General features: G+C 41.1%; 2 protein-coding genes across 2 annotated transcripts; one reads left to right on the top strand and one right to left on the bottom strand.

Annotated features, from left to right (window-relative positions):
- Nucleotides 1-6,693: 6,693 nt before the first annotated feature.
- On the top strand, nt 6,694-13,731 carry LOC100697486 (signal-transducing adaptor protein 2). The gene is made up of 13 exons (XM_003439697.5): nt 6,694-6,925; nt 9,106-9,177; nt 9,279-9,398; nt 9,496-9,552; nt 9,648-9,799; nt 10,091-10,222; nt 10,587-10,656; nt 11,244-11,346; nt 11,440-11,544; nt 12,102-12,167; nt 12,301-12,351; nt 12,460-12,591; nt 12,723-13,731. Exons 1-13 carry the CDS (start codon nt 6,839-6,841, stop codon nt 12,806-12,808), a joined length of 1,233 nt encoding a protein of 410 aa, XP_003439745.2. The 5' UTR covers nt 6,694-6,838; the 3' UTR covers nt 12,809-13,731.
- fsd1 (fibronectin type III and SPRY domain containing 1) lies at nt 13,551-23,566 on the bottom strand. The gene is made up of 13 exons (XM_003439875.5): nt 23,366-23,566; nt 22,555-22,650; nt 22,344-22,475; nt 20,433-20,534; nt 20,178-20,200; nt 19,629-19,750; nt 16,761-16,970; nt 16,574-16,672; nt 16,316-16,463; nt 16,140-16,222; nt 15,476-15,727; nt 15,143-15,231; nt 13,551-15,037 (listed from the first exon to the last, which is right to left on the bottom strand). The coding sequence occupies exons 1-13, from the start codon at nt 23,378-23,380 to the stop codon at nt 14,927-14,929; spliced, it is 1,482 nt and encodes a 493-aa protein (XP_003439923.1). The 5' UTR covers nt 23,381-23,566; the 3' UTR covers nt 13,551-14,926.
- Between the last annotated feature and the right edge of the window lie 15 nt (nt 23,567-23,581).

Raw genomic sequence — 23,581 nt, 5'->3', positions numbered from 1 at the left:
CCCTGCAGAAAAACTAAGTACATCCTTACGGCTTCCATAGGAATAAAGAGGGTAAGTAACAGGCAGGTGCTGGTAATCAAATGCAACAAGTCCTTCATTGTACAGAGAGATTATTCACAAATGGAAAACATTCAAGACAGCTGCCAGCAAATTCACCCTTAAGTTACATGTTAAAGTTCATGACTGTACAAATAGAAAACAGCAAGAATGGCTTGTTTGGAAAGGAAGGAGTAACCCTCCTCTTACCAGAAATAACTGCCATTACAGCTTATCTGCACCTGAACAAACCACAAGACTTCTGGAACAAAGTGGAGATATTTCACCATGCACAATGAAAACAAAACACAGCAAATCAGGAAAAAACGCCTCATACCATAACTGTCAAACATGGTGTAAGAGGGGTGATGATTTAGGTTTGTTTTGCAGCCACTGGGACCTGGACACATTACAGAAAATGAGTCGACCATGTACTCTCTGTATACCAAAGTATTTTGGAGGCCACTTGTCTGACAGCTAGATGTTGGCTCATGCAATAAGAAAACAATCAAGGTGTTGTAATGGTCCAAAGTCCAGACCTGAACTCGACTGAAGTGCTGTCTCAAAAGCCTTAGGACAGCTGTGCATATACAAATGCAAACAAATAAGAGGGGGCCAGAATTCTTCCAAAATAATTTGAGCAACTGATAAAGTCACACAGACAACAAGTTATTGCTGTTAAAGGTGATTCCACATTTAGCAAGTTACTGATTATGGGATGTGCACAGTTTTTCACAGGACTGCAGAGAGTCCCTTGAAGACTAAAAAAAGAGTCACATACAAGTATTTTATTTGTGGTGCTTTAGTTTTCCATCCAAGCAAGGAAAAAGAAAAATGGAAAAACACATAATACTGATGATGAAACTGACAAAGTTGGCAGCATTGCTTTCTCCAGCTGCACTGTGCTGAGAAATGGTTAAACAGTTTTGTATATTAAAAAACGTGTAGTGTGTTTATTTTAAGGATCCAACAATTTAAAAAAAATGGCAGAACAAAGGATATAAACTGCTGCCCATGTTACAGTCTGTGGACGTCAGGCCAATCAAGCTGTACAATAGTGGCCAAATGTTTTGGCACTACCAAAAATAAACTTATATGTATTTGTTAAATAAAATCTTTGAAACTTTTAATGTCCTTGTGATTTTTCTTCACTGTATCATAGAAACATCTTTGTGTAACTGCCAAAACTTTTGACAACTGTAGGACAACAAAGCAACACCAGGGGACAGCAATGCTTTGGCCTGAACCAGCGCCCTATTTACAACTAATCTCACAAATCGATATCATCTATCGAAAATCTTTTTTGGAACAGTGGTCAAATGTAGAAAAGGCCCAAAGGAGCTAAAGAAAGAAAAGAAAGGAAACACTGGCAAGATGTTTAAATCTCATCAGATCTTGCAGTGGTGATATTTATGCAGTGCTCACCCTCAACAAATGCATAAACTAATAAACTTACACTTACAAAAAGAGTTTAACCTACACCCTTCTCTTGTCAAATGAATGTAGAATAAGCTGTGCAGCCACTTACCAGAGATCAGAGAGATTTGCAATGTGGGCGAGGACTCTTGGGCACACTCCCTGTTGTTTCTTTTTTTGGGGGTTCAACCTTTGTGTCCATCATCATCATCTAAACACCTTTCTGAACACAAGAATTCATAATCAACCACCTCTAAACAGTGATTCATGCTAAATGTGGTTTAAAAAAACAGAACTAAAGGAACTCAAGTGGAGAGCTGTGGATTTGCAAATTTTAAAGACTTTGCAAAATTTATTCATGTTGAAATGATGTGGATTCAGGCTTTGGTACCTAGTTAAAAACCAAAACACAAAAATCACAGAAGAGGAGCAGAGTTAAATGCCAGCTGGTTTATTGAGCTTGCAAGTTCAACAAATATCAAGAAGAAACCAAAAAAGCTCCCCTGGGGTGTTCGCTGTAAACACATGCAGATCAAGAGCCAGCAAAGACAAACAATAACCCAGACCCTTGGGGGACTTCGGGGCCCTTTTTATTGATGAGATGTCATCGAAACCTCCACCTTTTGTTTATCTTAATAAATAAATTGAATACATTTTCAGATTTATTCAATCCCCATCTTACACTGTATGTTATTCCCCAACTGTGTCAGAATCTTTTCCTTAAAAATTTCCTGTTAGTTGTGTTTATTCATGTCTTACTTTGATCAACATGTCAATTTACATCTCTTTGGTCCTTCATGACATTTGACACTTGTGTTACATCACTGTCTGGGCACTCCTCCCAGACCTTATGATCTGTTCTCATTATGGCTATTTTGACAGGTCTGTGCTGCGGTAGATACGCAATGATGATTGTTTTACTTGCTTTATAGTAGGGAGTAGTCCATCCCATTTGGCAGTTCTATGACTTTGAAACTCCTGTTGCAATGCCAGGAGTAGACTGTAAATCTCACCCTTTGGAGTTTGTACCACTTCAGCTCGTACAGCTAAAATAATGACCAGGTGCATCTTCAAATGGTCCTGATTCTACCAAATGTAAGGCACAAACCTGTAAAGGTTACCCATTATTCTAAATTTGGGTTAAAAAAACAAACAAACAAACATTTGTTGGTACCGGTACCAAAGACCTCCCATCCCAAGGACCTCAGCAGCTACAGGCCGGTAGCCCTGACATCCTATCTGATGAAGACCCTCGAGAGGTTGGTTCTAAACCATCTGCGCCCCCTGGTGAGGTCTTCATTGGATCCGCTGCAGTTTGCTTACCAGCCTGGCATTGGGGTGGAGGACGCCATCATCTACCTCCTGCACCGAGCTCTGACTCACCTGGAGAAGCCTGGAAGCACTGTGAGGATCATGTTCTTTGATTTCTCCAGTGCTTTCAACACCATCCAGCCACGACTTCTGACAGACAAGCTGGAGCTATCGGGAGTGGACCACCATATGTCCCAGTGGATACTGGACTACCTCACAGAACGTCTACAGTATGTGAGTTCACAGGGCTGTGTCTCTGACACGCTGGTCTGCAGTACGGGGGCCCCACAGGGAACTGTGCTGGCACCGTTCCTCTTCACCCTCTACACTGCAGACTTCTCCATCAACTCCCCACGCTGCCACCTACAGAAGTTCTCTGATGACTCTGCCATAGTCGGCCTCATCACAGGTGAGGACGACTCAGAGTACAGACAGTGGACTCTAGACTTTGTTGACTGGTGTCAGCAGAACCACCTGCTGATCAACGCCGGCAAAACCAAGGAGTTGGTGGTAGACTTCCGGAAACGCAGACCCACCACACTGACACCGGTGAACATCCAGGGAGTGGGCATTGAGATAGTGGACTCTTATAGGTACCTGGGTGTTCACCTGAATAATAAACTGGACTGGAGCCACAACACTGATGCTCTTTACAGGAAGGGTCAGAGCAGACTCTACCTGCTGAGGCGGCTGAGGTCATTTGGAGTACAGGGAGCGCTTTTAAAGACCTTCTATGACTCTGTGGTGGCATCTGTCATTTTTTACAGTGTGGTATGTTGGAGCAGCAGTTTATCGGCAGCTGAGAGGAAGAGGTTGGATAAACTCATTAGGAAGGCCAGCTCTGTTCTGGGATGCACCCTGGACCCAGTGCAGGTGGTGGGAGACAGAAGGACTCTGGCCAAAATAACATCTCTGATGGACAGAGTCTCCCACCCCATGCATGGAAATGTTGCTGAACTGCAGAGCTCCTTCAGTGACAGACTGCTGCATCCTAGATGCATGAAGGAGCGTTTCCGCAGGTCCTTCCTCCCTGCAGCTGTCAGACTGTACAATCAGAACTGCTCCCAACAAACATAGATGTTTACATCAGCACTGTAACTGCAATAAGTTAATTAACCGATTCGCACTACAACCTGGTTTGCCTCTTATCTGTAGTTATTTATATTTAATTTAATAACTGTACAGTACTCTCTGTATATAGTAACCATTGTCCTTTATGTAAATATGTAAGAAAAATTGTGTATGTTTCTGTTCTGTGTCCTATGTACTGTTTGTTTGTATATGTGTCTTTTTGGCTGCTATTACAACCAAATTTCCCCTTGTGGGACAATTAAAGGATTATTCTATTCTATTCTATTCTATTCTATTCTATTTCACAGTATATATGTGATTTTTTAAAAAAATACCCCACAGATCCACTGGGTGGTGGATATTCAGGTGGATATTTAGGTAACTGTAATATCTGTTTCTGTCTTTCTGCCTCACACACTTTAGGGCTTAGGCAATGTCAACAGACTGGGACAGATGACTTCACTAATAATGCGCTCTGAAAAGTGTGCTTCCGTGACAGATGGGCTGTAAATGACGATTTAAACTTGAAAACATTCGTGCATCCTTGCGGGTAATCGTCTTCACTAAGAAACCGGAAACTACACCGTAACCTTCCAGGTAACATGATGTACACCTTCAAAGAAATGTAACTATGCGTCAGGTCGAGGCAGACCTCGGGGACTTGAATGCCGTGGATATCCGCGTGCTTCACTCAGTTCGCCTGAATCAAGATGGCACAGCGACATATTTCGCTGCTGCTCTCTGTTCAAAGGCTAAAAGTAAATCAAAGCCATTCTCCTTACAGTTCAGAAAAAAGGGGAAAACATATTTAAACGGAAACAGTTGCATTTTCTTCTCTGAAAAGGACTAAAAGAAATACTATTTAACATCTTGTTTCTGTAGAAATTGAGAGCTTATGATTTCAGATTTCGGAACGGAGGCTGGCTTTATATGTAGCGTTAAATGTAGAGCAAAAGTTTTCTTTTTTTTTTCTTTTTTCTTTTTACAAATCAATAATATATTTTCACCTAACAAACATATATTAAAGGTAAAAATTAATTTTACATAGCTTAATGTTTCTTGATTTACAGTAACTCAGTACTATTTTTAACAGTAATGTTGAATTTTGTTTTTCACTGTAATGTTCACGGACATTTTTTTTTTTTTTTACAGTGTATGAGCCCTGCGTAATTGAACCTTAGACTGGATTGTTGATGTTAAACTATAATGGCTAAGAGTGAGTTACTATGTAAAGATCAAAGATCACACATTCACAGAGTAAACACTGCTAAGGTAACTTCAAGGCCCACCCTTACACCACCCTTAACGTAAATTCGGGAAGTGCTATTTATTTTTATTTTTTTCCTGCATTACTTTGTGTTGTGTGTTTGCACAGTTATTTCAACAGGAGGAACAGCCCTAAAAATCGACAAAAACATGTTTTTGTTGGTGGCGCTCGCATCTGAAAATGTGACTTCGTGTCCTCAGTTCATTTTGTAGCAACAGAAAAAAAAAATACACGATTATTACTACATGATCTTTCATGCAACACTGAGCTCAGCAATGTTCTCATGGAATCAGATTACCAAAACACTTTGACAAGATTGAGAATAAAGTAGTTGATGGTTAATCTCAGGACCTGTTTCATGCTATCTGATCAAACCTGTGCTATTTTTACTAAAAACGTGATGATATCAAGTTAAGGCTCCTGATTAACCGAAAGATTAGGCGTGATACGTCAAGATGACACCTTGACGTATCCTGCCATTGTTTCACTGCCTGTACCTTAGTGGTGCACCCTGAACAGGTCGCCAGTTCGAGGCAGGGCTAACGAGGGCTAAAGAGAGACAGTCAAAATATTCGCACTTCATTTACACCTATGGGCAATTTAGACTCACCAATTAACCTGACGCCCTTAAGCGCATGCCTTTGTCCTGTGGAAGCCGGCATACCTGGAAAGAACCAACGCAAATTTACGCAGTGTGCAATTTCTTGGTTACTATTACTACTACTAAACCTAAACTAAGGCCAACTAAACTGAAAACAGATAGTCTACTTAGAAATCTAAACTAAAATAAAAATATAGAGTAAGAAAAATAAGTGTGGTTTTAGTCTTTGCCAGTTTCGTCCGGTTATGTCAACACAACCTGCCCGGTGAGTTTTGGTGCAAATGTTTAATCAGAGTGCCCCAGATGACTAACCGTCATATTATAACTATTTAAAAAGACGTAATCCTCAAACAATGAAGACTAAATTGAAATTAGCAAACAGACTCTGGAATGAGCCCACTTAAAACCAAATAAAAATACTTATGATAAGAAAATCTGAAACAACTGTGCTTCAAAGCAGTGAATAATCTACAAACAAACTGTATTCAGAAGTTTGAAATAAGCTATGAATTCAGGTCAGAGATTTTCTAAAAGCAGGTGTCTGGACAGAAATCTGGAAACTGTATACCTGTGAAACAGGTAAACAGGTGAAATGGTTCTGGAGCAGACTTGTGAATGAGTAGCCGACTATTCAAAGTTAATGAAAATGTATTCAAAAAAATTAAAAAATGAAGTGGTAAACACACTGTACACATGTACTAGTTATCGCAGGGTGGCCATTGATGATGGCAGGTTTAAAAAGCTAACGCTCCAGCTCAACAGCTTTATGGTTTATGATTTGCGTTGTTTCCATTTAATGACCTGTGAATTATTTACTGTAAATAATGATTTACAGTAAATAATGACTGAAGAACATACACGCTCTTATGAGCATTGTGCTTTAGTTTTTTTTGTTTTGTTTTTTTGAAGTTCATTAAGGTGTAAATACCAGGCGCTGGAATTTGTTCCAAGGTGGTTTCCATCCTCAAGAAACACCCAGCCGCTTCGCTCTTTGACCAATCATTGGTCGAGGGCGTGGCCCAAGGACTGAGTTGTTTTATAGTCAGCAACTGGGGCACTTTTCATGCATTTGTAGGGGAATTGAGTTCGTATTCACAGTATAATCTGACTTATTCTGAACAACGACACTTGCTGTGATGGCAAAGCGAACAAGGCGACCGAGGGATCAGCTGCCAAACTGTTACTATGAAGGATACATGGAGAAGAGATCATTCAATGATGAGGTAAATAAGACTTTTGCTTGGTTGTTTGTGCAGATATTTGACCGTTGTATACTCACATTTACAGCAAACATGTCCTTATTTTCCATTGAGGCTTCAGGTTTTTAACTTTCAAACAGTTTAGTCAGTTTTTGAGTTTAAATGAATTTCTCATAAATGATCAAGACCTGAAGAAGCAACGTCTCTGTATTGATTGTTACTGTCCAAAAGAATTTGCTCTTATATATAAGAGAGAGAAAAAGCGCAAATCCTTACAACTGAAAAGTGCAAAAAAGTGACCACTTTTGTTTGAAATATTGTCAAGTTCGTTTCCTTATTGTAAAGCAATCAATTAGTCTGAAATAGGTTTTCTGTTGGTTTTGTGTGTGTGTGTGTGTGTGTGTACGGGTTCGTACTATCCTGGTGGGGACCAAAATCTGACATTTACTATCCTGGTGGGGACTTTCTGCACCGTGGGGACCAAAATCCAGGTCCCCTCGGGGTTGAAAGCAATTTTCACACTCAAAATGCGGTTTTCCTGTCAGGGTTACAATTAGGTTATGGTTAGGTTTAGGGTAAGGGTTAGGGTTAGGCATTCATTTTTAATGGTTAGGGTTAGGGTAAGGGGCTAGGGAAAGCATTATGTCAATGGGATGTCCCCACGAAGATAGCAAACCAGACATGTGTGTGTGTGTGTGTGTGTGTGTGTGTGTGTGTGGTAACAACAGAGGAATATGAATGACTGACCTGCCAACCATGTGTAGAACATGCCATTAATGTTCCTAACAACTGCCAACTGTTAAATATTTTTTATTTACTTATTCATTTTAATGTCAGGATCATTTAGTGACTTCAAAGAGGACTTCTATGCTTTTTTGGGCAATATTCCATTTTATTTGTAGTTTTGTAGTTTTTTTGGTCCTGCACAAGCCCGTGCTTTATATAAACTGTACCTCAGTGTAATACTTTTACTTAGTCTTTACAAGGTTATGCTTAAAATGATAAAACGGCACTGCATTGGCACAGTTACTGCTCGGTTACCCTTTAAAACAGATTTAGGTAAAAGACCTAGATAGAAAAAGCCCGGTGAAGAGCTGTTTACTGTGGTAGAGAAGCTCCTCGTCATTTTCACATCTTTTTCTGCCTGTCAGACTGGTTTGACTTCTTTACTGCTTTTGTTGTAATCATTTGAGAAAACCAGGAACTCACACAAGATATGAACTGGAACATCAAGCTTTAGAGATCATAAATCCCGAGGGCTGTTCTTACAAGACGCTACTGATAAGACTGTGCACATGAGACTGAAGGGCAGACCTTTATCTCACTTTATAAATTCAACACAATTTGTTTGAGCTTGGCATCGAATGCCTTAGAGATTTTGCCATCAGCCTTAATATTTGCCAGCAGGTCCCAGTGTTGGAAAATGGACAAAGAGAGCTTCATTCGGGTCTTTGCTTTGTCTGTAGACCAAAATAAGATGAAATTATACATGAAATGTCTCTGGTTTTAGTCTTTCTCAGTCTAGGCAAAACAAGTCTGGGGAGGCATTGGTGTACCCGTTGACTGAAACTGACATCTGCGTAACGTCATACAAAATCTTTGCATTCTGCATTGTTCTGTTCTGAACTTCCTACAGTGTGACAGCCACACAATAGTAAAACCTTGCATAACAGACTAAAATGCAGAGTTAACACTAAAACTGATAAAATCAGAAACAAAGAAATCAATTGAAATCAAGCTGAAATGAAAACAAAAATGTAAAAAACAAACAAACAAGCAAAATAAAAACTAATGGAAAACCATCATAACTTTGTTCATACACATACCGGGATTTGACACAGTTTACACATCAACACATTTAATTATTTCAGTGATGCAGCGTCATGATTCCCCTCAGGCCAAAGGAATCCAAACAAGCATGTAGAGCAGAGTAATTAATGTCATACACCTGTATCTGTTGCGGTTTCTTGGTTTCCTTTGCGGTAAAAATCAGTTGACTCATCAGGTCTTTCCCAGAAATGTCGTCAGCCTGGTTTTTGTTGTTGTTGTTGTTTTTTCCCTTGTTGTGTAACTTTGCTTTCTTCTTTACTTGGAAGGAAATAAATGAAATGGATAAAAGGAAACGGATGATTTTATTTTAAAAATATCTATCCACATGTCTGCATTCTTCACTTTTCTTGACCCGTTTTTCTTTTTGTATGCAGACATCTCGGAAACTGTGGACCGCCCTTTGTGGAAACACCCTTTTTTTCTTCAATGACAAAAAGGACTGCGATGTAAGTTGTCTTAATGAAATTCAGAGATTTGAATTAATGTTTATCAGCCCCCCCCCCCAAACCTTTCTTGATTAACCATCTGTGACTGTGTGTTTCATCAGTACATAGAGAAACTGGATCTCAGTGGATTTATCTCAGTAACAGATGAGACCAGACAGGACCGTAACTTGGATGCAGCCAGATTCAATCTCCGACTGAAAGACGGAAATATCAAATTCACTGTGAGGGAATATGTGGAATTCATGCAACTGGTCATATTTCTATCAAAGGAGGATGCTCTGTTTTTGACCTTTTCCCCCTCCTCTGTCACTTCTTTAGGTCCCAAATGCAGAAGTTCGTGAGTTTTGGAAGGGCTATATCCAAGCTGTGGCTGAGGTCTGTGGTATAAACCTTTATCTCACTTTATAGAAAAATAACAAGATGTTGATGTAACGCAGAGTATTTAAAATTATTATTATGTATTCCTGCAGCTGGCTGTGCCCACCTCTCTGAATCTGCTGCCAGGTCAGATCCACATGCTGAAAGAGGCAGTACAAAAGGAAAAGGAGAGAAAACAGAACAGCCCTCCATCTGCTGAGACCAGCTGCTCTTCTTATGTCACCCTCAAAGCAGACATGCCAGCGTTAGTATCAAAGACACTCGTGACTTTTGCACTGTTGCTGACTATTTTGATGGTGAAGAGGTGTTGCTATAACTGTAAATGCATTAACTGGTATTTAACTGAAATATCTGCATTTTCATTCTCGGAAAAAAAAAAAAAAAAAGCCAGACACGTTGGAATTTTGTTTTCTTTGGAAAGAAGTCAAGATTGACTCTAATGCCAGAAACATTCTTTGCATGTGCATTCCATTAGAATTTAATTATATACCGAGCTCAGCTGCTGATGAGTGACACATTTGTGTCATCCCTATAGCTGTTACCACAATGTCTCCCGCCTGGAGGCCGAGCTGCTTCTTGAGAGAGAAGCCAAAAGAGGAAACCTGCTGCTGAGGCCTGGAAGCGATGGGAGCTCCTTCGCTGTCAGCACCAGGCAGGACTTGGAGAGGTACACACACACACATCTGACACAGATATAAACATGTGCTCACTCGTTCATATATAACACAAATAAAATACAAACTTAATTCCAAAAAAGTTGTGATGCTGCGTAAAATGCTAATTAAAACAGAATGGAGTGATTTGAAAATCTCATAAACCCATCATATTGTATATTTACAGTAGAACTCAGACAACATATTAGGAAAAATATTATTAACATTTCATCTTTTATATGTTCTATTATGAATGAAATATTGATTGATTTATTCTGTTTTTATTTAAGCTTTGCACAGCGTCCTAACATCACTGATAGCAATAACTATGCTGGTATTTTATTCAGGTTTAAAGTTTATTCACTTTTTTTCTTGTAGCTCTTTGGTCAAACACTACCGCGTGATCCGAAAACACGACGGGGGCTTCATCATTGATGTGGAGCCTAAAGTGAGTATTCTGGGTTCAGTTCTACATGTGTGCCTCAAATAAATGAGCAACTGAGTAGTTTAAGAAGAATCTTTTATTCTCTATGCAGGTCTTGCCTTTTTTATTGCTTTATGCAATCTTCTGTGTGTAGCTTACACCCACATGGCAGTGACAAACAGTGCAACACACACACTGCTGCCCTTGGTAGAACTTTTTTTTTCATGGTTTTATTGGCGATAGAGATCAAGTGTTATAAAGCGTTATGACCTCCTGGAAAACAATAAGGTGATTAACAGTAAAGGCTGTGGTGGGAATAAAATTGTCATGGCAGCGGATGATTGTTTTAATCTGGCTGCTGTTTTCATGACTCAGCCCCGATGTGTTCTTTTTTTTATTAGTTTGCGGGTACAACGCTGGGTTCGTGCTTGAAAGTTGCATACATTTCCTTCTGCGCTCTCATGACACACCTCAGTCTGTAAAGGGAAATTCAGCAGCAGTGCTCAGTGCAATTCCTGCAAGACATTTTATCGTTGCAGCTCAATAAATGACCAAGTCAACACACACACACCCTTGTTAACTTTGTGTATTTGATTATTCTCTCTGTGCAGGTCATCTGTGACACTCTGCACGATGCGATCAGCTATTTGGTGACATCAACTGACGGAGCTTTGATTCCTCTCATTATTGAAGAACCATATGAAAAGAAATTATGTATGTACAGAACCTGATATAGTCCAATCTCTATTTGTTCTTCTGTAATAATTATTCCATGACTAATATAAGCTATGGACTTTTTTTTAACAGCTTATATTTCTTCTGATAATGAAAATGGAGAAAAGAGTGTTCAGCAACCCTCTTTTCTCCAACCCAGCAACAAAGGTACTCCACCAAGCCTTCCTCCCAAACCAGGTATTTTCTATTAACACAAACTCATACATCAGTCTATTTACTCTGCTTTGTAAGCCTCTTTGTTTCGGTGCTTTGACCTCAGCAGTTGGGAGATTCCTCTTAGTGATTTAACTTTAGTTTTTCTTTAAGCTTCTTTTGGCTCTGGACTTTGAAACTAAATGCTGATTACCATTAAACTGACGTGAATGTTGTGTTTTACAGGTAGACCATAAACCAAAATTTTAAAAAATAGGGAAAAAAATTAATCTGACAGGCATTTTTTTACTACATTTGAGCTTGAATAGGATGTAATAAAAAAAATCTGCACAAAATATAATAGTAAGCAATCGTTTGAAACACCAAGAAAATCTTTGTATAATGAATTCATTTCAGACTCCTGTTACCATAACATATTATGTTAACCTTTACCTGAATGTAATATGCCGTGTTCATTGTCTGTACATTTGTGGTTTCCCAAGGTTGCTGGTCCAAATAGTACCTGTTTTTTAATCTGGTCATTTTATTTATGTTTTTTAGTAAGTGGTCCAATAATCAAAATCATCTCTTCTATTTTCCAGTCTATAGAAAAACACCATCTCCTGAACCAGAGGAATTGCCAGTGGAAGACTGCTTGTATTTGAACTGTGAGTATCACCATTGTCACATGTGCCATCAATAAGCCCATTCATCATGAGTTGTTTGTTACATTTCACAAGCGTAAACAGGTGTGACTTCATTTTTTCCGATCACTCCTAAGCAATGTCTGTGTTCAAACAGGGAATGAGGAAGAAGAAGAGACAGAAGATTCCTCAGTCAATCCGCTGCCACGTAAGTTGCTCTCGATCTCTATCTCGCTTCCTAATCTATTGGAAAATATTCACCTTGATGCTGCATGGCTAATTCCCCGCCTTGTATGTGTCTTTGTTTTAACTACAGAACCAGAAGAGAAAACCCAGAAAATTCCACTCATGCCTCCAATTCCTGTACCTCGCAAATTGCTTCCCTCCTCTGCTTCAACCTCAAAACTAGATTTGAAGGTGAAAGGCGTTACAGACCCCGATAATCAGAGTAGGTTCAATTTTAGTCTTTTACCTACCTCAGTGAAGTCTGAATGCATTTGCATTCAGATTTAATATTCTTCTGAATGGTTATTTTTACCTTTTTGTCATGTTAAACTTTATAATCTGTTTATGTTTTAGTTGCTCGCGCAACCATATCTGAGCTGAAACTTCGGCTGGAAAAAAAAGGGAAAGTGTCAGTGACCTTTTGTGATGGGAGCCCCTGAGAGCCATCTCTATCTGTGACAATGTGGCAAAGCTGCTGTGTCAGACCGTCCCTGCAAGATGAACCGACACATGGGAGGAGAAACGAGCCATTTCCCCGCACAAATGACCTCCTCCTGCTCCGCAGTGTAGCTCGGCTCTGTCGGCAGCACAAGAGCAGCAAAGCCTCTCAGAAGATTAACGTGCTATTGATCTTTGCCTCTCTTGGACACTCATTAGCAAATTAATCGACTGTAACGAGCAGTGCACATGTCACATTATCTATACCTTTCTCTTGTACACTTTGCACATTTGCCATTGAAAGTGGCACTTTTTCCCTTTGTTCTACTGAATCACATTTATCAGTGTTTTCAGATTTCTTTGTGTTTTTCTTTCAGTTACCATAGCTACAATAGTTATATTCTGCCTTACAGGCATGATGTTCATATTTGAACTACAGTGTATTACTGCCCACCGTTTCAGTGATGCAGCCCTATGAAGAAAAAACAGAACTGCCAGATGAACTTTTTTTCTGTAAATTTATGTATTGCATGTAGTTTAAAATTTTTTTTATTTTTTTACTGAAGTAAAACTTGCTTATATCGCATCAGGCCATGTGATCAAGCAATTCTAGTAGGTGCCATGCAGCAACAGAGGTTTTATGAAGGTCTGTGCCAGGTGTACTTTGTTTTATGTATTATTCACACAGCCAACCCTTTTTGTCTTCCTTTGTTTCTGTTTTAAGACAGACATTCATGGACCAAAGTGCTCTCACTCCTTTATTACCTCAATGACTGATACATTATAGTGGAAAATTAAACTATTTACAATAAACTCTGACATCTGTCAGCATGTGAAACAAAGTCAACAGAACTCTCGCTTCTTTAAAGCATCGCAGGCTACATTATTCAGAACACACATGTAGAGGAGAAATGTGGCAAAGCAACACAGTTAGCATGTGTGACATACAGCATGAGGTGGATGCTTCTCAGAGGTCAGGCGGTGCACAAAAACAGACTTCAGACTAAGTTTTCAGGGTTTATCCCTTTAGTTTCTCACCTGGGTGTCTCCATAAATGGCTAATCTTTATTATACGATTTATTAGCTCGAGCTACTGCCTAGCTATTTGTTATATTTAGGACTAAAGGCAGTCCACTACTCGTAATGGGAACTCTTTGCTGCAAAAGAAATAGTGCATATACAGGAACAAGCATTAGAGTGCATTTATGTGAGTATACAGTACAATCATTTGAAAAATCCTGAAGCCACGTAAGCGCTCTGACTTCACTACAAGGAGTTAAAATGAAGGAAGTTGGCTCTGACTTTCAGTCTGTATGACAGTTAACACCATCTCTGATTTTAAACTAACAAAACCTCAGCAGGAGCCAAAAGAGCCCAAAGTGTGGGTCTTGGCTATTATATGAAATGCAGTAAACACTGTTAAATGCACATGCCTTGGCAAGAAAACAACTTCAGCATCCTAAATATCTTAATTTCTTATACCTAATAGCTGCTGGCAGCGATCCACTGAATTCAGTAACTGTGTGTAGGAGCAGGTTGTTATTTGGGCTACAGACCGTATGTTGGTTGCTGGCTGGTTAGGTAATAACCGCTAACCCAAAATACTCTGACATAGTTTTAAATTGGAACAGAAAAGCTTATTAGCGTACCCGATTTTATCTTTTTGGAAATGAGCAGGAAGGCACAGGGAGAGAGAGCAGACAGGACAGAGCGTAACCCTGAACCGGCAGCTGGCTGCACGACAGTTCGGCTGACAGAAGGATGGACAGCGGCCAGCGCTAAATCAGTGCTTTAGCAGCAGTGGTGCTAAATGGATGTGCAGAGACAGGAAACCTAGCAAGCCTACACCTACTGTATCCCCAGCATTCACAACAGCCAGAGTCATACATCTGAAGAGTTCTGTCACTGAGGGAGCAGCAGACCCACCTCTTCCCACCTAATGTTTGTCTCTATGCAACACAGACACTGCATGTGGAACAGGCTAAACCGTCATACTCCAGTGATTTAACTCTTCTGCGATATGGCTTCGACCGCCGTCAGGGCAGAGGAGATGATCTGCGGCGCTGACCAAGGCTAGGTGGAGGTGGGAGGAGTCCAGCTGGCTAGGTGGATGGATGGGTCTAGTTGAGGCTGGCGTTGGAGCTGCTGGTGCCGCTGTTCTTCCTCTGGCCACTTTGCACCACGCTAGGAACCTGCAGGCCCGTCACTACAGAGAAACTTCCGTTCCACACCTGCAGGGGGCAGCACATGACAGCCAGTTTATTATTTTTTTTAAAAATCAGAAGGTGGTGCAAAAGTTTTAAATAAAAATACGCTTTGAATGAATTTTTCCTCACCATGAACGCTGGGATAACTGGCTGCTGAAACTTAGTTTTAAAGGCGTGCATCAGCTGCTTAGTTTTGGCGTTGTAAAAAGACAGAATACCTGGAGAGAAACACAAAGGTAAACATCATACTTAACGGTTTATTTTATAACGGTTTGCTTTTTAGGAAATGTGTGGAAGTTAAAGTAGCCTTATTGTTGCTTCACTTTAATCCATAAATAACGCTAAACAGTCTTTTTCTTTTCTTTTGTTTTGTTCCAGTTACCAAATTGTAAAATTGTCAAGTAAAGCTATCTGAGGCATACTAAATCTTTGAGTTCACCCACTGATCTGTCTGGATCCTACCTTCATCGTAGTTGATATAGACCCCGATGCTGTTCGGGATGGGACAGTCGAGGGTTCGAGCCTTGTTGTTGTGCTTGGCTGTGAGGCTCTGCTGCAACCAGTTGTTCAGGTGGATGCACCACGACGCGCTGCTTTTCCCCAACTGGTCGAATCGGCCGAGGCTCCGCAGGGCTACGCCCACGGCGAAGGCCTTGCTCTCCTTGTCAAAACGCACCTCCCAGTACTGCTGGCCAGCGTCAATCATAGTGTCAGCTGTCACGACACATAAGGCCAGCGTCAAAACAATCGGCACTGTCTTTACGCATGCTGACAGCTGTGGTTACGTAACAACTGCTTTGCTAAGAGATGGAAATCTGATTTGAAAAGTTAGTTATGTAGAAATGATTTAGGTTTGAAATGTCCAAAACTGTAAAAAGTGCAGTAATTTAAAAAACAAACAAACAAACAAACAAAACTTCGGTTTAAATCTGGATCATTCTTTCTCGTGTGTAGCCTTCATTACACCGACTAACTAGTTCACCTCGGGTGGTAAGGAAGATCAGATTACTTTATTGTGCAACTTTCTAACATTGTTTCTAACAATCTACAATCTGAGACGGTCTGGATACGCACATACAAGTTTCTTTCTGTCCTTCCTTCTTTTATTTGGCGCACGTATTCTTACCCAGCACTGTGTACGACTCTGCTGTAAACCTGTCTCTGCCGGGCCGGGCGGTCGGTGCTCTCTTAGGAGACATCAGGGCTGACCTGATTACAGAAAAGACACGAGGTAGAAACATTCAGTATTTCTGAGCTTTATTCATAATGAGAGTAAGCACATGAAATCAGCGGCTTACAAACCTGGCTGGGGAGTGCATTGGTGAGTTGGTTCGGTTCTTGTCTTTTCGGATGTCCTGTATTTTTCCTCCGCTGCTGTCCCACTCAACGCTCAAGTCCTCCACCTTCAGGTTCTGATGAGCGGAAGCAGCATCCAGCTTGAAAGTGAAAGCTGGAAATGGGAAAGAAGTAAGGTTTTTCTTTTAGTGTACAGAAAACTGAAAAGCCATGTCTTTTGTCAGTCAAAGTAAAATAAGAGCAGCCAGATCCAGGTATTCTTACCGTGGGTTTCTAGTGTAACCGGCTCAGAGAACTCTCCCGCCACGGCCTTGTTACACGCTCTCACTCTGAACGTCATGTACCGGGTGTCGAAACGCAGACCTGAGAATAAGGGAAATATTCTAGGTTAGCAAATCTACTCAAAGTTTAACTATAAATACCAAACATTACCTCACAGTCCTCTTCCTACCCGTGATAGTGTGCTCCATCTCTCGTATCCCCTCCACCACCATCCAGGGGTAGTCCTCTCGGATGCGAGGTGGACCCTCGTGATTTGTGCGCCGGTGTTCTAGTATGTAGTGGTCTATCTTGCTATCAGGCTCTGGTAAACTCCAAACTACAGTCACCGTGTTGTCGCACACCTGGCACTCTGACACCTGGATCTCAGGAGTAGCAGGAACTGAAGAGAAAAAGAGGTTTTACCTGTTACAGGTGGTGTCCAACATCAACTTTCACTACTCTTTAAGTCTTGTTTCATTAAAAAAAAATGTACTAAAATAGTCAAGAAGTGTAAGAGTTCAAAATTAAAGCTGCATTCAATACCACAAGGGGGCAGTATTTTCCTAAAAGAAGTCTGACGTGACCTTGTGGCAAAAGATAAATATTTATTTGAAATTGTTTTGACGTGCACTTGATAAAAAGTCGACCACCTCTGTGCAAAACTAGTCTTCACTCACATTCATCTGATAAACTTTCACCTTTTCCATTTATTGTATCCTGTTTAACCGGCAGTGTGTCTGAGCTCTGTCTGTCTTAGCTTTACAGCTAAAAGCAGGCGATTCAGATCAGATTGAGACCTACACTACATATGTAGGCTGTCTAACCGCAACGGTGCAATAACGAGGTTAGGAGGTCTCGCACAGCTGTGGAGTGATACTTCTTTGTGGTTTTATTGCTGTATGTAACTCCCAGTCACATCACATGTATTCATTTGACTCATTAATATAAAAAAAAATGCTGGTAAGTGGAACATACTGCAGGAAGTTTAACACACAGCAAGTATCGACCCCTTTGTTTTGTTCTGGTTGAAAAAACACAGAAATGCCTACACTGCGCTTAACACCACCTCCAGGGTGACAGCTTATACTTTATCTACCAAACACAGCCTGACCAGAATCTCTTAAATATGTTTTTGAACTCTAAACTTCACTGTGTTGTGAAATTAAGTGCAATGTGTAGTGACTCATTTCGGGTTGTTTTATCTAGATTATATCGTTTTACTTTTGCAATTCACTGAGGTGAAGTTAGACCAACGTAGTTCTCGGGTCATAAGCCACTACTTTTTTCCCCACACTGTGAACACTGCGGCTTATACTGACGTGCAGCTAATGCATATTTTTTTTCATGGGGCCAAAAACATTTTTGAAGGTAACAGTAGACCAATAAAATTGATAAGTAGTATATATACGGTATATATTTTTACCGGTTGTTAAGAGACGTTGTAATGTCTCCGTAAAAAAAACATAAGCAACGTAATTTGTGTGTTACCGATAGTACGTATACTTAAAGGTAGCCGTGTTACAGGCGCTGTTCGGGGAAAAAAATGCAGTATGTAATTTTGTATGTTACCATGTTTATGTTACCTTAAGGATTAAATTAAACGTTAAAAACGTTTAAACGTGTAATATTTCTGTGTAAATATCTCATATTACAAGTGAAACGCATACGGCTTAAAATCCGGTGCGGCCTGTACAAGTACAAAATTGATTTTCTTTCTACAATTAGAGCATGCGGCTTTTAATCAGGTGCGCTCTGTAGTCCGGGATTTACAGTACATGTGTAGCAGTTCAAGGTGTAACAGTACAAAAACTCAAATCTTAAAACAGTTTTCACACATGAACTCAGGTGGGAACGTTGACCAGATTTTCTCCCTTTTCCCACATGCAGCACACCGGATCACGCAGCCTGCTTCCAAAACACTGTTTAGTTTAGGAGAGCCCGCCGCCTGAACCGACGCACATCCTGCCTAGCTGCTGTAAACTCTCCTCATATTTTATCTGCTCTACTTTATGACCTAGTGAAAAACTACCTGGACTTTGTACTAGGGAGCTGGCAGGTTACAGATTGTTTAACTTCTGATGCCATTGAGACAAACAGTTGTGCCCTCATGTGCTGCTCTGCTGATCAGAGAAACAACTGAACCCCATTAAATTGGTTGGCACTCGACAAGGGCCGACAATGACATGACTAGATGCAGATTTTGTACAAAAAAGTTATTTTTCAGACAAAAATTGTAAAGTAATTAGTTACTAATTATAGTAAAATACTACAGCTGTAATTAATAATTACTCATAAAGTAATTAGTAACTACAGCTGTGAAAGAGAACCTCATTTTCTGCTCCATATTTAAATTCTCAGACACTACCAGAGTAGCTTAGCATGATTCAGAGTTCAAAATAATCCTTACTAATCTTATGCTCAGCTGTACTGCAGCCCCTATATTGATGCTACACAACATTTACATAAAATTACACAGCAGGAACCTATCCAGAGATTAACTATTTCCAAAAGCCTGACAAAACCCCCCAGAAAAGGTACATTTTCAGTTTAGATTTAACGACCGTCACAGGCAATGCTCATCTGATTGCAAAAACAGCACAGGCAAACATCCCCCTTTTCAGAAAGCATCAATCAGAGGGATGATCAGGAGTGGCAGACTTTAATAATCTTGAGTGTATGGAGGCAGACTATCTACCACATATGCAGGTGCAAGACCATTTAAGGCTTTAAACACAAACAGTTCTCCTTTATATTGGATTCTGTAGTGCACAGGGAGCCAGTGCATGGCTGCTAACACGGGACTAATGTGATCTCGCTTTTTTTTGTCCCAGTCAGTGAACTAACTGTAAATAAGCAATAAGTAATTGACCAACTTGTGTGTGCAGTGCAATAAAAGAGTCGAGTATAGATGCACCTTTGTATGTGTAACTTTCTTCTCATTGGTTACCCGTTTTAAACAGAAGCTTTAAAAAATCAACCTGGTGTGTAAAATTAAATAGAAGTAGAGTCAGAGTGCTGCTTTAATGTTGTGCAAGTCAGCAACTCCTTTGTTTCAGACCTGGGAGAAATTTGAGTCCTTGCAACATCTCCCTCTCCTGGCTGAAATCCACCATCAAGTGACTCATGTTGTCACTGGCTTTAGCCTTCAGGGAGAGGCGAAAGGCTGGAGCCATTGTGACGCTGCGGAGAAAGAGACACACAAAAAACACACAAAGAAGTGGGGTGGAAACAAGTGCGGGTCTATTATTGAACTGAACCAGAGGGCGACAAAGAAGAAAACAGGTGATTCTAGCACTGCTCACTAAGAAAAGACCACTAACTACATTTCTGACATACTAGCGCTGAACTCATCACCCTAGTTCAAAAAGCAGAGCTAGAGAGGGAGCACAATTCATCCAGGGAGGGGCTGACACAGGATGGCACAGACTCGAGATGAGAGTGGGGAAACACAGAGACAAAAGAGTGGAAAGTTTCCATCGTGCTTACTGTCTACGAAATGGGTGCGGTGGCTACAGGTTTGAATGCATGCACGCTACATTCATTAGATGGCTCGCTGGTTACAGGAGGCTATGACAAAAGGAAAGCAATGGATTGCTGAGTACTATACCTATCCTTAATGTCTTTGGCCGCCTGGAGAGGAGAAGCACAGAGAGGGAAAGGAAAAAAAGAGGAGAGACATGGAGCGAAGAGAGAACTGAGTTGGAGCCCATCAAGTTGTCATTTAACACAAAAAGCTGCCGGTGGCTGTGTTAAAATCACTGCTAGCATGACAGCACAAGGAGGACAGATTAAATCGTATGTGGACACTGAAATTCGCATCATTGCGGGGGGAAAACGGCGCAGCAGCATGACTGTCAGTTACCTGAGTGAAACCGTCCGTCTCAGAGGAGCAGAGCGTCTGATTGGCCATCTCCAGAAGCTCCTCTGAACTCTCCAGGGCTTTGGAGCAGGCGCTCAGCTGACTCTGAGAAAAGACCAACTTACAGTCAAATGGAGCGCATCTACAAACTCCCACAGGTTATTCGTCTGTATAATAAGTTGATTGTGTTGCCAGCAGAAGCCATGGAGCTAGCTGCATCATTTGAGAGTCATCGCTCAGTCCTGAGGCTACAGAGGTTTTTGAATTATTGGTATTTTGACCTGAGATGAATGAAAACAAATATCAGCCTTCATTCATGCAGCTAGTTTGGAATAAATGTTGCAAAGAAAGAGAGTAAAAAAAGCAAAAAATGCAAACTTGATATGAGTCATTTTCACCTCCTCTCTGCAGCATTTCAGCAGGTACCTCTGGCTCCACAGCTGCAAGTTCCTGGCCTTACCTTGTTTATTGTTACACAATATGAACAAAAGTATCGGACCACGCCTCGTAATCTTTGAATTCAGGTGTATAAAAATCAAGCATGCAGTCTGCCTTTACAGACTGCATGGCTCACTGAATTCGATGGTGCTGTAATAGGATGCCTCTGTGGAAATCTCTTGTAAGAGGCTTGTTGCAACATGGAAGTGTTTAGGAGCCATGCTAACTCAGCCATGAAGCGGCAGACAACATAAAGTTACAGAGCGGGGTCACCGAGTGCATAAAACTCGCCAACGCTCTGCTGACTCAGTAACCGCAGAGTCCCAAACTTCCTCTGGCATTAACACCAGCACAAAAACTGTGTGGCGGGACCTTCACTGCATGGGTTTCCATGGTCGAGCAGCTCCTGCAGGTGTAATGTGGAGGCGGCTCAGTAGTTTTGGGGCATATTATTTCTTTTCTCTCTATGTTCTTCTTTCTTACATCATTTTTTAAATCACTTTAACAAGCTAAAGTAATGTAAAGGAAAAAAAAGTAAAAAAAACAGTGTTGCTATGGTGGAAATCATTGAAATCTGATTGGAGCAGAAGTCACCTGATTCTGTACACATCACTTAAAAACAATCACATACAGACACTTTCCATTTGGGGAACCTGTGTGCTGCTCATGTTCAGGAGGTTCATGGTTTAAGGAATAAATGACAGTTTGGACCTTTTTTTTTTGCAAACAAAGGGGAACAACAACACTGTGCAGATGGTAGTAGTTTAAAGGAAGTGGCAAGTAGATGCCTCACATGATTCACAATATTATTTGTCTTGCTCCATAGTCCCCTATAAATCTTTCTAAGCTTGGTAACGCAATACCCAACATATTACTAGCTATTGTTACTGTCTTCCTAATGCCTCAGAGGCATTTCCAAACCAACAAATGACACATAAAGTCAACACATTTTCAACAGAAGTACAACGGAACATGTGAAGCATTTTAGAATTCAGCTTAAACGATAAAAGCTTCTCACCAATATGATAAATTACACTGGCATTAAAAAACATAAAAAAAACATTAAGACAAACACGAGGGAGACATGACGATGCTCCACTTAAACCTGTTATCTGTAATTTTGTGGTTTGTACACTGTACAGTTACAGTATTTTTAACAGATCATGATAAAGTACGTTGCATTCTGCTTGCTGTTCACTTAAAAAAGTTTAGATTTTAGTCTGACTTAAAGGTCAGGAGGCTCCGGTTTTATCCTGTGAACCGCCTTACTCAACCAGTGATCAAGAGTTGAGCATGGGATGTACAACAACAAAGAAAGAAACAATGTCCCCACAAGGACTGATGCAACACCAGCTTTCATATGCAGACTTGTAACAAACAAGTCTAAGACATGTAAAGATGTAAAATTTGTTTCCCCCCCCCTCTGATTAAAAAAATCTAGACTTTTCAAATGTATTGAGAAACAATAACAGCTACCTGCAGCTCATAGGTACGGCTTGCTCGCTCCTGTTTGATACGGGTCAGCATGTTTTCTTTCATTTCGTCCAGAACAGCATGGAGGGAGCTGAATTCGGACTCCAAGTCCTCCTGCACCCGGTTGGAGTTCGCCTGATGTCGCAACAGAAAAAAAAAAGTTCAGGGTATCATTTGAGATCAAATTTAACTTGAGCCCTTTGCGTTACTGTACCTCCAAGTTGTCCAGACTCTGCTTGAGAGTGCAGATGAAGTTGGAAATCTCCTCATTCTTCATGGCCAGTGTGTGGGTGATCTTTCGCAAAGATTCCTGAAGAAAAAGACAAAATTTTCCTTCAGTGAATTCAGTTTTTTCTTAATATTTTTGCTTTAAACTAACACACAATCTGACCCTTCCAGGCAGGCTCAGGATCCCTGTATTAGCGCACAGGAGAGCCTCCTCTGTGGATAAGATGTGTTAATCAGCCCTTGTCTGATGAGTGGACACATAAAGCTTTAGGCTTTGAGCTCCCTTTTAAACAAATGGGATCAGAGAGGGACCTACCCTCGGTGCACAGGGAGGGCGGAAGGATGCGCATTTATAATTTAATAATGCAGCTCCGCAATCGTCACGCAGGCGACTTCAAAGACCGGACACACAATATTACACAGGAAAACCCACACTTTTGATATGCTGCCACTCCCGCTGCACTGCTCCGACGCCACAGTGAAAAAGCCCATTCATACAGAAGAACTGTGCAATGTTTGTTGATGGAAGAGGAGCTACGCCAAGGCCCCCTTCCCCACGTCCCCGGTGGCTACACCGATATTTATCGATAAGAAAGCGGTCGATAGCGAGCACAGAAACGACCCCACATCCACCAGAACAAACACCGAGTACAAAAACAAGACGACTGAGAAATTCAAGCCCGTGCTGCATCCACAAACTCCCTCATATCGCCGCTTCTCCCCCTCCTTCCTTTGTACACTACGCCCTGAAACGGCTTCCCCCATCAGAGACACCTGTTCCCCCGGCTCCGGCTCACCTTCTGATCTCCCATCTTGCAGTCAGGTGCACCGGCGCGTTCGCAGCTCCACACACCGCCGGTATGTCTCCTCCGTCCCCGGGGTTTGGTGTATTAGCACGGCGGAGCTGGTACTGATGCTGCCGGAGAGCAACGCATCTTCGGACGGACACCAACCACCAACGCCTTTGGGCCGTAGTAAGCGGGGCGCATGCGGCACGGGAGGATTCTGGGTAG

This window comes from Oreochromis niloticus, linkage group LG23 (assembly GCF_001858045.2).
Source record: "Oreochromis niloticus isolate F11D_XX linkage group LG23, O_niloticus_UMD_NMBU, whole genome shotgun sequence".
Classification (NCBI taxonomy): domain Eukaryota; kingdom Metazoa; phylum Chordata; class Actinopteri; order Cichliformes; family Cichlidae; genus Oreochromis; species Oreochromis niloticus.
The sequence above is the reverse complement of the archived record's forward strand: the minus strand, read 5'-3'. Positions and strand labels throughout refer to the sequence as shown.

What these genes read in the sequence shown, in the direction of transcription:
- LOC100697486 (XM_003439697.5), top strand. Translation starts at nt 6,839, where the DNA reads ATGGCAAAGCGAACAAGGCGACCGAGGGATCAGCTGCCAAACTGTTAC. An exon ending in CTCAAAGCAGACATGCCAGC is followed by an intron (nt 9,800 to 10,090) that starts GTTAGTATCAAA and finishes TCATCCCTATAG; the next exon opens with CTGTTACCACAATGTCTCCC. An exon ending in TACAGACCCCGATAATCAGA is followed by an intron (nt 12,592 to 12,722) that starts GTAGGTTCAATT and finishes TTTATGTTTTAG; the next exon opens with TTGCTCGCGCAACCATATCT.
- fsd1 (XM_003439875.5), bottom strand. An exon ending in AGAGTCGTACACAGTGCTGG is followed by an intron (nt 15,728 to 16,139) that starts GTAAGAATACGT and finishes GTGTCGTGACAG; the next exon opens with CTGACACTATGATTGACGCT. An exon ending in CTATATCAACTACGATGAAG is followed by an intron (nt 15,232 to 15,475) that starts GTAGGATCCAGA and finishes GTTTCTCTCCAG; the next exon opens with GTATTCTGTCTTTTTACAAC.